Source organism: Dendrobates tinctorius, unplaced genomic scaffold, assembly GCF_039654945.1.
Source record: "Dendrobates tinctorius isolate UK_male_01 unplaced genomic scaffold, ASM3965494v1 ptg000281l, whole genome shotgun sequence".
Classification (NCBI taxonomy): domain Eukaryota; kingdom Metazoa; phylum Chordata; class Amphibia; order Anura; family Dendrobatidae; genus Dendrobates; species Dendrobates tinctorius.
This window is the reverse complement of record NW_027361948.1, coordinates 2,777,251-2,791,839: the sequence shown is the minus strand read 5'-3', so window position 1 is coordinate 2,791,839 and position 14,589 is coordinate 2,777,251. Positions and strand designations below refer to the sequence as shown.

The following is a 14,589-nucleotide window of genomic DNA, read 5'->3' as shown; positions in this document are numbered from 1 at the left end:
CAAATAGCCTCTTCAGAAAGGAAAAGAACTTGAAATCTAGTGCTACCTATTAGATGTCACAATCCTAAAAGTCAATATTGACCCTTTAATGAGCCTTGCCAGATGACTGAGGATAAAAAGCCACACTAGATACCCCATTTGCAGATACGTGTGTCAAGGTGTTTTCCCCTCATTAGTGCAAAGAAGACTGTCTGAGTTGGCTGGGTGCAAAAGCCTCAAACAAGGAGTAACGTTTCTCCTTATGGAGATTATTAAGCCACAGTAAGGAGGCTCCTCTGGGAATTTAAATATGCAAATATTCTCTTCAGAAAAGAAGACGACATGAACACTAGGGTGACCTATTAGACGTAGCAATTCTAACATAATTTACAGTGACATGTAAAAGTCTGGGTACCCCTGGTCAAAATTACTGGTATTGTGAACAGTTAAGCAAGTTGAAGATGAAATTATGTCTAAAAGGGTTGAAGTTAAAGATGACACTTTTCATTTGTATTTTAGGCAAAAAAAATAATATGCATTGTCATTTTTTTTCATTTTAAAAATTACAAAAAGGAAAATGGGCCGATGAAAATGTTTTGGCACCATGAAGATTTGTGTGCTCAGATAACTTTGACCAAGGTTTCAGACCGTAAATAGCCTGTTAGGCTTATGGCTTCTTCACTATCATCATTAGAAAAGGTCAGGTGATGCAAATTTCTCAGCTTTATAAAAATTCAGCCTCCTCTAACCTTGTGGCAAAAAAAGTATCCATAGGTTCTTCTAAGCAACTGCCTAGCACTCTGAAAAGGAAAATGGAAAAGGCTCACAAAGCAGGAGAAGGCTATTAGACGATAGCAAAGCTATTTCAAGTTTCTCTTTCCTCAGTTCAAAATGTGATTAAGAAATGGCAGTTAACAGGAACAGTAGAAATCAAGATAAGGTTTGGAAGACCATGCAAAATTTCAGTGAGAGCTGCTCATAGGATTGCTAGACAAGCAAATCAGAACCCCGGCTTGACTGCAAAAGACCTTCAGAAAGATTTAGCAGACTGGCATTGTGGTACATTATTCTACTGTTCAGAGACCCCTGTATAAGCATGGTCTTCATGGATGAGTAATCAGGAAAAACCTCTCCTACATCCTCACCATAAAATTAAGCCTCATAAGCATTCAGAAGAAACATCTAAACAAGCCTGATACATTTTGGAAACAAGCCGATGTGGTTAAAATAGAACTCTTTGGCCACTGCCACAATGATCAAAGGATATGCAGATATGGGGTTAATCTGAAAGTTAATAGCATTATTCCTGCAGAGTTCTGGTTTCAGCCTCTGGAGTGGCGTCGCCGCAGATCCAGATTCAGTCAGGTTCGGCAGATTGGTTTTGGCAGCCGCACTATTTCGTCAGAGCGGTGACTGAACCAGTGTCGGTCCCATTTCTGTCACTGAAACCGAATGCTGCTGAGAAGAATAAAGTTAATTTTCTCCCTGTAGATTCCTGGTAAGTGCAGGCATCTGGCAGGTTAGTAACGCTATTAACCGACAGACTAACCCCATTTCTGCAGGTAAATAGCATTCTTTCTGGTGACAGGTTCCCGTTAATAAATTAGGTGGATATTTTCACTGTGGGCCACATCTGTTCAACTCACCAGACATATTACTTCGGTCAGTGACTGGAATACATTTTTGGCATAGGTTAGGACATTTGAAGAAGTTGTCGGTGCAGGGTTTGGCCCATTCTCCTCCTATTTCAGTGGTTCTGGTGGACACTGGTTATGAAAATAAAATGACACAAAATTTTTGTGCAACACTGCGTTGCACAGCAATTTTGCAACTTTTCAAAATGTTTTATGCTAAAAATCTGGTTACCAAAGATTGGAGAAGCAGGTACGCTGCGCTGCTGCTAAATAAATAAGTAATCCAAGGATCTTGATAGAAAGAATGCAATGCGGTTTATTCTCTCAATGCATTTCAAAGTCTATCTGACTTCTTCATCAGGAGAAACCACAAAGAGTCCATTTTGTACATTTACTTTTTGTGGTGTCCGTCTGCGAGTCTGGGCTGCAGTAAGACAACACCCCGAGCAACCCCGATACCCTTTACCCCTATACAGGGATCTTGATTTACAGCAGAGCCCAGGAGGTAGCTGTCTGAAAAGAGCAGCGGACCAGAGCAGAAAGGTCACCAGAAAGGGGTTAAAAAATAGGACAAAAAGCGTAGTCAGGAATCCAAGTCTAAACCAGGCAGGCAGCAGAGGTACAAAAACGGCAGACAGTAGCAGAGTCAAATCCAGGCCAAGGTCAGAGTCATAAACCGGGAGGGAGGCAGAGGTACAACAACGTTAGGCAGTTGCAGTGTCAAAAACCAGGCCAAGGTCAGAGTCGTTAACCAGGAGGGCGGCAAAGGTACAAAATCGTCAGACAGGAGCAGAGTCAGAAATCCAGGCAAAGGTCAGAATCAAAGATAGCAAATAACAAACTAGCACACTGGAGAAACCAAGACTATATCTGGCGGCCTGCCAGACAGGCCCCAAGGTATTTGAAGAATCAGGCTATCTCTCACAGGTTAAGGCTGTGTGCACACGCTGCGGATTAGGTGCAGATTCATCCGCGCGGATTTTGTAAAATCCGCAGGTGAAACCGCAGGTCAAAAGACCTGCGGTTTTACCTGCGGATTGCTCTGCGGTTTGGCCCTGTGGTTTTTCATCTCCTCAATGGAGGAGATGGCAAACCACAGGGGAATCCGCAGAAAGAATTGACATGTCAATTCTTTCTGCTGATTGAAAACCGCAGATAATCCGCACGGAAAATTCCGCACCGTCTGCATTGCGGTTTTTGATTCCCATAGGGAATCATGGTACTGTACACCGCAGCTGCCAAAACCGCTGCGGAACCGCAGCAAAATCAGCAGCGTGTCCACACAGCCTCACAGTCTGATGATGTCATTTGGACCGCCCCCCAGGACCAGGCCAGATGGTGATGCACCAACCCTTTCATGACTGACAGAGGAGCGGAGCCTGCGCCCATCAGATGCATGCGCAGGAGCCCCTTCTCTGTCACCACCACCCACGGGGAAACCACGGTGCCACCTAGTGGCCGAGGCAGGAACAGCCATCCCCGCATCTGACGGCGACGTGACCGCCCGGTGCCTCCCAGTGGTTGAGACCGGAACAGCAGTCCCTGTATTTGACGGCGACGTGACAGTCCGGCGCCTCCCAGTGGTCAAGGCAGGAACAGCAGTCCCTGTGTCTGATGGCGACGTGACACTTTTTTATGTTTTTACTAGATGGTGGCCCGATTCTAACTCATCAGGTATTCTAGAATATGGCCAGCGTGGGTTATACTCACCTTCCGACGGCCCCCGATCTCTCCACGCTCCCGGAATCTTCCAGTCCCAGTAATGCTTAGCACGAAGGACCGGAGATGACATCACTCTCGTGAGAGCGCGATGTCATCAGCGGTCTTTCGCGCAAAGCATTACTGGGACCGGAAGATGCCGGGTGTGTGGTGAGATGAGGGAAAGAGTCGGGGGCCATCGGAAGGTGAGTATATCACTATTTTTTATTTTAATTCTATTTTTTACAGGTTTATGGTACCCAGGGCTGGAGGAGAGTCTCCTCTCCTCCAGACTCTGGGTACCATCTGCACATTAAGCGCTGCGCCGGTCATCTCCTGGCTGCATCGCCGCTGACCTCCGTGCGGCAGGAGACGACCCGCGGCAACCGTCGGGAGATCAGTATCTAGCACCGCAGATCTCCCGAAGGTAGCGGTGGCATGCATCAATCGAATTCCGTGCCAATTTGCGGCCAGACTGCCAGCCGGGCACGACCAATCAGTGATGTGGGATTTCTGTTACAGACAGACATACAGACAGAATTAGACGATTATATAGTAGATGTGCTGGCCACTTCCTATCATGGAACATTATGTCACAGTGCACATCGCAGCAGTATTGGGCTTCAAGTCATGTGACTGAAGTAAAAATTTAAAATAACTCTTTGGAAGTTTGTAAAGCATTTCTGTATTATTGTTACTACTGCAATGTAAAACCAGATGCTTCTTATTTTTTTAAGGAACAAGTCTTTTTCATATCGAAATAATTAATAAAAAACAAAATGAATAATCTTGCAATTTTCACACTAGTCAGTGGGACAATGTTAGATTTATGCGTCCTTCCTTTTAGGAAGAGTTTATAGCAGTTTTCTTATCAGAGGTGTGAATACAATGAATGATAACACATCTGTACACAGCTGATAATCACAATAGGCAATGCCACAACTGACTCCATTTTTCACAATGATCTTTGCACACACTCATTAGATGCTTCAATACAAAAGATAGGGTCTGAGTCTGTTCATTGCTGCTAATGTACATGTGGATTTCCTGAAACATCAGGACGTTAAAGTATAAAAAAGAATAGTGGCAAGTGTGAAAAATGCAACATTACTATTTTTTTTTTAAATAAAGATTCGGATATGGAAAAATACTAACATTGCCAATTTTTTTGCCAAAATTTAATTTAACACAAAAACCTGATGTAAACAATAGGTTGTTTTCTGGTGACACAATCTCTTTATGAATAGTTTCTTAGTTTAATTTGTCATGTTCACTTTCTTATTAAATGTTGGACTTATTAAATGTATGTGGTTTTTTTTTCCCTTGGTTAATTCATATTTCTCCTTTCTAGGTGACCATCATATTGTCCAGCTCCAACTTAAGTCCAAAGAAACTGGGATGACGTTTGCCAGTACAAACTTTGTTTTCTATAACTGCAGTGTTCATAACTCGTAAGTATCATGTGTAATAAATATGTAAAGGCGCAGTATATGTATGTATGGTATGTGTTATAGTCTTTTCGTGTTAACATTTGCATTAAATATACAGTGGATTCTATATGTAGTCATAGGCCAATGAGACATTGAATAATTCAGTATCCTTTTTCATTCTGTTTTTTTATTTTGTGTTTTTTCCTTGTATTGTTCGGTTTCCATGACAATCAGAAACCTAAAAGGAATTGTTATGTCTGACGTTCTACCCATATGCCCTAAGCACTGTTCCTCTTCCTACTGCTCCATTCATGTTCTCAGCTGGTCTCTATTGCATGAGCCAAAGCATTGTATGCCATTTTGATTGTCCCCAGCAGTTTGCAACTTATCTAATATAGTCAGGTTCTGTATAGAGTACAAATGAATCCTGAGCAATGATTTTTACTATTGATATCAGCCATGCCAATGTTACAGTTGTGCTCAAAAGTTTACATACCCCTGCAGACTTTTTGCTTTCTTGGCCTTTTTTTCAGAGAAAATGAATGATAACACCAAAACTTTTTCTCTACTCATGGTTAGTAGTTGGGTGAAGCCATTTATTATCAAACTACTGTGTTTTCTTTTATTAAATCATAATGACAACCCAAAACATCCAAATGACCCTGATCAAAAGTTTACATACCCTGGTGATTTTGGCCTGATAACATGCACAGAAATTGACACAAATGGGTTTGAATGGCTACTAAAGGTAACATCCTCAATTGTGATCTGTGACAAATGCCAGGAAAATTGTTTGGGATGCAAAGAAAAACTCACAAACAACATCAGCTGAATTACTGGACTCTCTGAAAACTAGTGGTGTGGCTTTTTCAAGATGCATAATAAGGAGGCACTTGAAGAAAAATCAGCTGCATGGTCGAGTCGCCAGAAGAAAGCCAAATGACCCTGATCAAAAGTTCACATACCCCATTTCTTATTAGTGTGTATTGCCCCTTCTATCATCAATGACAACTTGAAGTCTTTTGTGGTAGTTGTGGATGAGGTTCTTTATTTTCTTTGATGGTAAAGCAGCTCACTCTTATTGGCAAAAAAACCTCCAGGTCCTTTAAATTCCTGGGCTGTCTAGCATGAACTGCGGGCTTGAGATCTCCCCAGAGTGGCTCAATGATATTGAGGTCAGGAGACTGAGATAGCCACTCCAGAACCTTCACTTTGTTCTGACAATGACAGGTCGACATGGCCTTATGTTTTGGATTGTTGTCATGGAACTTCCAAGTATGTCCCATGAGCAGCTTCCGGGCTGATGATTGCAAATTTGCCTCCAGTATTTGCAGATAATATGCTGCATTCATCTTTCCTTCAACTTTGACCAAGTTTCCAGTGCCTTTGAAGCTCACATATTCCCAAAGCATCAGCGATCCACCTCCATGCTTTACAATAGGAATGGTGTTCCTTTTATCACAGGCCTTGTTAACCTCTCTCCAAATGTAACGTTTATGGTTATGGCCAAAAAGTTCAATTTTGGTCTCATTACTCCAAATTACCTTTTTCCAGAAGTTTTGAGGCTTGTCTCTGTGCTGTTTTGCGTATTGTAGGCGAGATACTTTGTGACATTTGCACAGTAATGGCTTTCTTCTGGCAACTCAACCATGCAGCCTATTTTTCTTCAAGTGCCTCCTTCTTGTGCATCGTGAAACAGCCACACCGCTTGTTTTCAGAGTCCAGTATTTCAGCTGATGTTATTTGTGGGTTTTTCTTTGCATCCCGAACAATTTTCCTGGCATTTGTCACAGGTGAGCATGTTACCTTTAGTAGCCATTCAAACCCATTTGTGTTAACTTTTGTACATGTTATCAGGCCAAAATCACCAGGGTATGTGAACTTTTGATCAGGGTCATTTGGATGTTTTGGGCTGTCATTCTGATTTAAAAAGAGCAAACACAGTAGTTTGACAATAAATGGTTTCACCCAAGCAATAGCCATGAATGGAGAAAAAGTTTTGGTGTTATCATTCATATTCTCTGAAAAAAGGCCAAGAAAGCAAAAATTCTGCCAAAGTATGTAAACTTTGGAGCACAACTGTAAGTAAAATCCAGTATATTGTTTTATTGTAAATTTGGTATAGTGTATGTGATATATGTTATTTTGTCAACCTTATAACAACCTGGAAATGTTCTTACATAAATTAGAGCATTGAGTAAAGTATTTACTTTACATGCAATGGTAAAATACTGATAAATGGTAATGCAGTCATCAGTCAAGTGCTCATTGCAGATTACATTACAGTTTTTGCAAAATATTGCTCCTGAAAGAGTCTGCATCACATAAAAACAGCATAGAAAAATATACTTTTTCTACAATCTGTAAGAAAAATAGCACTGTGTGCATGCAAGGAAAAGTGAAGACACACAGAGGTACAATAAGTGCTAGCTGGTGATGGAGGCCTATTTATGGAACCTAACGACATGCTTCCATAGTCAGTGTGTGCATGAGACCTAACAATTTCCATCTGAGCTTCAGAATAATTTTTCATGTATATAGTACCAATGCAACTTTGCACACAAAAATCCAATACATGACAAAGTTTGTATATACAAAGCTGATAACTACTAACAAAAACTAGAATATGACCATGTTTAAACATACCTTGATTCAGCACTTAGCTGAAAAGAGGTTCATAATTAAGAGGTTAACGCTTTTTGATTGTACAGTAAATGGAGTATTCCCATCACCAAGATCCTATCCCAATATGTAGAAGGTTTAATAATAATATTGAAAAATTCTTCTAATTCGAAATTTTGTGGCGTTCTTCTGATTCGCTATGTTGCTTACCCCCATATGCAGGGCACTGCAGTAGCTTGGATATCCATGGTTACAACCACTAACAGCTAACTAACTAAATAACTAACTACTAACTGACAGTATATGAATGGTTGTAGCCTTGGATACCTAAGATACTACAATGCCCTGCACATGGGGTAAGTGACATAGCAAATCAGAAGAACTATACTACATTTTTAATTAAAGGAATTTTGGTAATTTAATTATTATTACACCTACTAATGCCTTATACAGTTGGAACAAATCCTATCTCCAGGACCATCACTTACCAGAAAAATGGGGATGCAGTGATACCCATTTCTCATTTTTCAGATGTCACCCCTTTTATTTGTGACCAGGCACCTCTTCATTGTACTGTTTTAGCATGTAGCAACCCGAGAATTGGTATTTGTGTAACTGTCCATTCATGACATATTCTGTGAACATATTATAAATGTTACTGTCTCATTATTTTTTTTCCCTTTTTTCCTCTGTATTCTTGTTTTTATTTGTGGGTAATTTCCTCTTTCATGTTAGTAGCATTTGCACAAATGGTAGAGAAAACACATTGAGTTTACGCCCTAGTACTAGTATTTCGGAAGCAAGATTCAAATTTGCTTTAGTATTTTGTGAAGGGGAAAATTGAAAATGGCAAAACAGTCTTTTGCATACTATAAAAAAACATTTTCACAACAATAATGTTGGACATACATAAAAACTACTGCAAAGAAAACTTTGTCATTGAAAACTGGAACATTTTTGTATTTTAACCTTGAAGTAGAATTACAGTATTAGCATTACTTATCAAATTATTAGTAATAGTGGCAAATTATTGAACGCATACTCGATTCATGTCTTCAAACATGGCTTGCTTTGTATCATTCCCTTTAAATATTTATGTGAGCACAAAAATACAGCCAAATGACAAAAAATGTTGTGGGCAGTCATGTTTATAAAAGGAACTTTTATAAACACATTTTTTTAAAAATGTGAAAAAGTATAAAAAAAATCATATAAATGGCTTTGAAGGGGTATACTCAAAGTTGGAAGTTATCCTCTATCCAATGGATAGGGGAAAGCTTCCAAACCACTAGGACCCCAACTGATCCTGTCAACTGGGGCTCTAAAGAGACTTGTATGACAGGTGAGGTGGTTGATCACGCACACTGCTGCACCATTCATTATTAATTACAGGTGCAAACATACCATTAGGGCAAGCTGTGCGGCTGCACAGGGGCCTGAGAGGTAACGGGGCCCTCTTCCACCTTCAACGCAGGTGGAATTGTGTATGTGATGAGTTATTTGGACAGCAAACGGTCCATATTTTGTTCTTGCACAGGGGCCATCTTCAGTCTGTCTCCACTCCTGATTAATGGTACTGCGGCACATATTGTGTTTAGCTGGTCTTCACAACTCCCATAAGAATTATCCAGTGGGTAGGATATAGTTTCCAAACTTGAGAATACACCTTTAATTTTCTGAGTATATTGAATAATGTCACAAGTTGTTACTCCAGGTATCTTCCTGTTTCAGACAGAAAAATTTGCAAGCAGTGTTTCTCTATTCGAATATGAATGGGGAAATGATGCACATTGTATAGAATTTTGTTGTCAGTTGTACCTGGCTCAAGAATAAAACTACTAGCCAAACACAACTAATATATGCAGAGGTGTAACTAGGAGTTTGGTTCAGGGAGGAAAACTTCTGAGTTGGCCCCTAACCAGGTAACCCTGATTACAACTGTGGTGGCGCACCCTAATAGTGAATGTAAGAGAATCTCAGTAGATGACAGAGCTATTATGAAGCTAAATCTCTATACTAAGAGCAACACTGATATTACTGCCATATGGTGACCATATAGTGGTAGATACCAGTGCTGCAGAACATGTAAGAGATTACAGGACAGTTATTGATACAGCACATCTCAGCATAGTAGGCGACATGCAGTGACATCTCGCCCACTGATTTGAGATGTCAGACACTAAGAAAGAATGATGGGGGAGGGAGCGTGAACTGATGCTTTCTCTTTGATTATGCTTTCAACTGTATCGGCATCCAGGATGCTGATATAGTTGAACATGCAATGACAGGCGTGTTTGGATGCAATGCTGTCACCGGGTCTTCCCCCGCTTCGCAGTGCTCATAGCTGCGCATGCTGATACAGGTAATAGTAGCGTAGCTCCAGCTGGCCCCCTGAGATTGCCGGGTCCTAGGTGACCACACCCTTTTTGCCTCTGGTAGCTACACTACTGGATATATGTAAACGCAGCCATATAAAATATTAGTTTGTTGTTGGAAAAGATAACTCCATTGCACTCTAGGAGCTCATATGAGCTGTTAGAGAATGAGATGTTTCTGACTACAAACTTGATGAGTTAGTTGATCCTTAGAATAAGTTATCAATGTATAAGCAAACATGTCTGAGACCCCATATCCTTTACCCAAGTAGAATTAGGGTAGCTGTGGACCCTCTACCTGACCTAAGAATCATGTACATGTACAGTATGTGAAATTATTGCAACTCAGAGAAGAGATCTGTGAGCTTCAGCAGAGCTTCACTACCAGACACTGTAATATGAATAAGATTACTATTATATCAGAATCTGCAGTAAAAGGGTCTCAACACCCTTTTGTTAAGTTGGAATGGGGTCAGTCACCCAACAGTCACAGACCATAAATATTAAAACCTGTTAAGCCACTATTAATGTTTGTTACTCAAAATGTGGCTGGAGAACCTTGCTAATGAAGTAGCATGATATAGGATTTTTTTAAGTTTGTATACTCAGGACAACTGCTAAGGTGGTCAAGATGTTGTTGCGAGGCATCTGAAAACCAAGCCGATGTGGTCTTTAAACAGATTGTTAAAAAATTCTTCATTAATGGGCTGCAGAAGAGCCAGGTAGGACAGGGTTAAATCCTAGCTCTGCAGGGTCTGATTAGAGGCACCTGCCTAGATTTTTACTAGAATCAGGAAATGGGTTCACTAGGTGTGCAGTGTGCTGTGGGAACAAGGCAGTGTGTGGATTCTGCTGGGAGCTGCAGAGTAACATTTATTTCTGACCAAACTGAGCCAGGTGAAGTGCCAGGATTGCGGCACAGGTGAGAGACCGTGGTCTGTGTATGGGAGGAAAAAAATGACCTCTAGTGTTGGCAGCCTCAGCCAGAAGCTGAGCGCAAGAGGACTTTGATCTGAACGGGAGAGCTTCCTGGTGCACAATCTGTTTATTCTCCTGTCAAACCTTTGTGCCTGGAAGAAGCAATTTTGTTTTGTAACCACTGGAGTCATATGAAGCAATAAAACTTCAGATGTTTGGACCAGACCGCATTGCCTGTGTGAACGCTACCGGCTACCAGAGAGACCGAATCCCTACAGGATATATAGAATAAAAAAAAAATCTATTTTATATTAAAGCATTGCAAGATAGGTGTCCTGACATTGTGTGAAACTGCTCAGGTACAGTGTGTACTTTCTATGCATGCCTATTGGGAAACAGCACAAGAGCAAACGTATGCATATGAAACTGGTGCTGACGACATACACGTGGGGAAGCAAGAAGCCGGCAGCAAAGATCACATGTTGGATATACTGTAGAATATATGATTTTCAGCTTGCAGGCGTGAAGAATAGGGTCACATAACAGGAACCCATATCAGTGGATCTGTAAAGTTATTTTCAAGGGAGTAAATTATAAACTTAGACAACAATGTATTTTCAATTCTTTTATGTAAAAAAATAGGTCCTGGAGGAAAACCCTTTCACTAATAAATATTCAACAACATATCGAAAAGTGCTTGTATGTCCACCCCAAGTGTTTATACTGTAATACTAGAGATAATAGGGATAGCTGTCACCAGCAAATAATCTCTCATCAGCTAATACCATGCAAACCTTGCAGTGCAGTATGTTAGTCACCCCAATGGCCGTAATTACTTGCTTTGTATCTTAGTGAGTACTTGTATGTTTTTCTCTGGTTAGCAATACAAGACTCTACACTCAGTGATACATTCCCTACAAACAGCTCTATGCCGCTGCTTCCATATACTTTGACTGAAATAAAGATTTAAGAAAAAAGATTAAATATTCAAGGCCGACTATGTAACGACTTGACATAATATGATACAGTCTGCATTTTTAATTTGATTTATCAGAGTGAGTGCTTGTTATCAATTTGAATAACATGTATTCCATCGCATCTACATCTATTAGAAGCGCTTTAGCAAGCAAGCATCCACCTCCTCCTACTGACTCAGAATAGCTGCCATATTTTCATGTATTTTATATCAAATTGCCACAATACCCTATATGCTTAGTGAGGCTGCAAGCAATAACAAAAAAAAAGTTTGGAGATGTTTCAAGGATTTATTCTATACTTCATGGACAAATGTTCTCAATCTAAATAGATAGACTATGCTCTTTCACATATAAAAAATAATGTACATAAAGGTAGTTCATGTCTAATCAAGAAACATTTTAAAACAATTGGACAAATGCAGATGGACTTGTTTGAGTTTGCTTGCTCTGTTGCCATCTAAGCAATAATGTGTGTGGATTAGTTGTATGTATATATGTTTATATTGAATATTATGCATTCTTCATATCCTTAGGTGCCTATCTTGTGTACAAAGTCCATATGAGTGCCATTGGTGTAAATTTCGACATGTGTGTACCCATGATCCACAGACATGTTCCTTTCAGGAAGGAAGAGTCAAGATGTCTGAGGTAATCATTCAGTGTTTCATGTCCTATCATTTTGTTTCAGAAATATAAAAATATTTAAAGGGAACCTGTCAACTGTTTTTGCCGATCTAAGATACGATAAAGCCTTTCAGGGCTTATCTACAGCATTCTATAATGCTGTAGATAAGCCCCCAGTCCAACCTGAAAGATAAGCAAAATAAGTTTTATTATACTCACCTGAGGGGCGGTCCAATTTGGTCCGTTCTGATTGGTGTCGCGGGTCCGGGTCCGGCGCCTCCCATCTTCTTGCGATGTCGCCCTCCTGTTTCTTCATCGCTCCCCACATCGCGCTCTTGCGCAAGCACACTTCTCTGCCCTGTTGAGGGCAGAGAAAAGTACTGCAGTGCACAGGTGCTGTGCCTCTCTGACCTTTCCCAGCACCTACACACTGCAGTACTTTGGTCTGCCCTCAACAGGGAAGAGAAGTACGCCTGCGCAGAAGAGCGATGCCGGGGAGCGAGGAAGCAAGCAGGAGGGCGGCGGTGCAAGAAGATAGGAGGCGCCATACCCATACCTGCGACCGTAGCGGACCGCCCCCCCCGGGTGAGTATAATAAAACCTATTTTTCTTGTCTTTCAGGTCAGACTATAGTATGCTGTAGATAAGCTCTGAAAGGCAGTGGCCGTATCTTATATCGGCCAAAACTGCTGAAAGGTTCCCTTTAATCTGTGCTATAAAATTGTTGTTGTTACAGTGCTAATCGTTTAAGGGCTGAGCTATTTTGTACGTTAATGACCGAGCTTCATTTTTTAATTCTGACAAGTGTCATTTTATGAGGTAATAACTCTGGAACGCTTCAAAGTATGACCGTGATTCTAAGACTGTTTTTTCATGACATGCTGTAGTACATGTTATTAGTAAAGTTTGGTCTATATTATTTGCATTTATTTATGAAAATATCAAAAATTTGGCAAAAAGTTAGAAAATTTCTCAAGGTTCAAACTTTGAATTTTGATACCCTTAAACCAAACAGTTATACCACACAAAATAGTTGATAAATAAAAATACCGCATGTCTAATTTACATCTGCATAATTTTTGATAGTTTTTATTTTGGTAGGAAGTTAGAAGGTGGTTTCAAAGGTGACCATTAATTTCTCATTTTTCCAACAAATTTTGCAAAACTTTTTTTTTAGGGACCACATCCCATTTGATGTGACATTGGAGGACCTTTATGACAAAAAATACCCAAAAGTGGCACCATTCTAAAACTGCACCACTCAAAGTCCTCAAAACCAAATTCGAGAAGGTTATTAACCCTTCTGTTCCTAAAGCAATGGGAACAGAAAAAAATGAACATTTTATTTTCACGAAAACGTTACATTAACTCCAAATTTTGTGTTTGCAGAAGGATAAAATGAGAAAATGCACCATTCACTTTTTTATGAAATTTCTCCAGAGTACATTAATGCCCTATATGTGGTGTAAAACTACTGTCACTTCTTTATAGACCAAGTGCATACAATTATCATGGCTCTCGATGGTGTGAATTCTATAATTCCATAAGTTTTCATTCTTAGTGTTTCAATTTCAATGTTGAGGATTGAATGGCATTGAAAGAGGTTATCTCATATAGGCAAACCCTTCCTATGTGGCCTATAAAGTCATATAGTAATACAGAGGGAATTCCCACTTGGGTCCCATTTTAGGAGCCAGAGCGGAAGCTTGCTGATAGAGAATCTGGAGGGCTATGCCCCTTTCATACATCACTTGGTTTGCAATTTACTGAATGCATTAACAATAGCATGTAATGCTGTTCTTCCCTGTAGTGTCTTTGTAATAACGATGTGCAATACGGCTATTATGGCACTTTGAGGTCTTCCCTGATGATGACAACTGATCACCAGAAGGTTTGAGGAACCTTGAGATCATGTGATTGCAAGAAATATTCCTGTTAATCTAATTCACTTTTTATCTAAATCTCTTTACTAGATTTCCCATGAGTTACATAAACAAGTAATCTTTTAGTATTCTCTGTTTGCTCTCCTAGTTTTTCGGGATACTTTCCGATTGCAGTATAAATGTTACAGCCAGGAATAAATATGTCCAGATGATAATGTCAGCACTGTCTCAGATAAAGTGACATGTTTTTGTTAATACTTCTTATTGGCACATATGTCAATCCACGACACATGATAAATTGGACATTGAAAATATCTCGGAGCAAGAAATGGCCTTTGTGACTGATTTGAATTGACTAGAAATATAGTGGGAAGCCAATGGTCTATCATTTAAAAGACAGGTTATATAACAAACATGCAGCTTGTCACCACAAGAAAATATCAGCTGAG

General features: G+C 40.1%; 1 protein-coding gene across 1 annotated transcript in view; it reads left to right on the top strand.

Annotated features, from left to right (window-relative positions):
• The window catches only part of PLXNA4 (plexin A4), a 1,025,959-nt gene that overhangs the window by 742,100 nt on the left and 269,270 nt on the right, over positions 1 to 14,589 (top strand). Inside the window, exons 8-9 of the mRNA XM_073559904.1 lie at positions 4,663 to 4,762; positions 12,167 to 12,281. Of these exons, the coding sequence (XP_073416005.1) occupies positions 4,663 to 4,762; positions 12,167 to 12,281 (215 nt within the window). The remainder of the gene's footprint in view (positions 1 to 4,662; positions 4,763 to 12,166; positions 12,282 to 14,589) is intronic.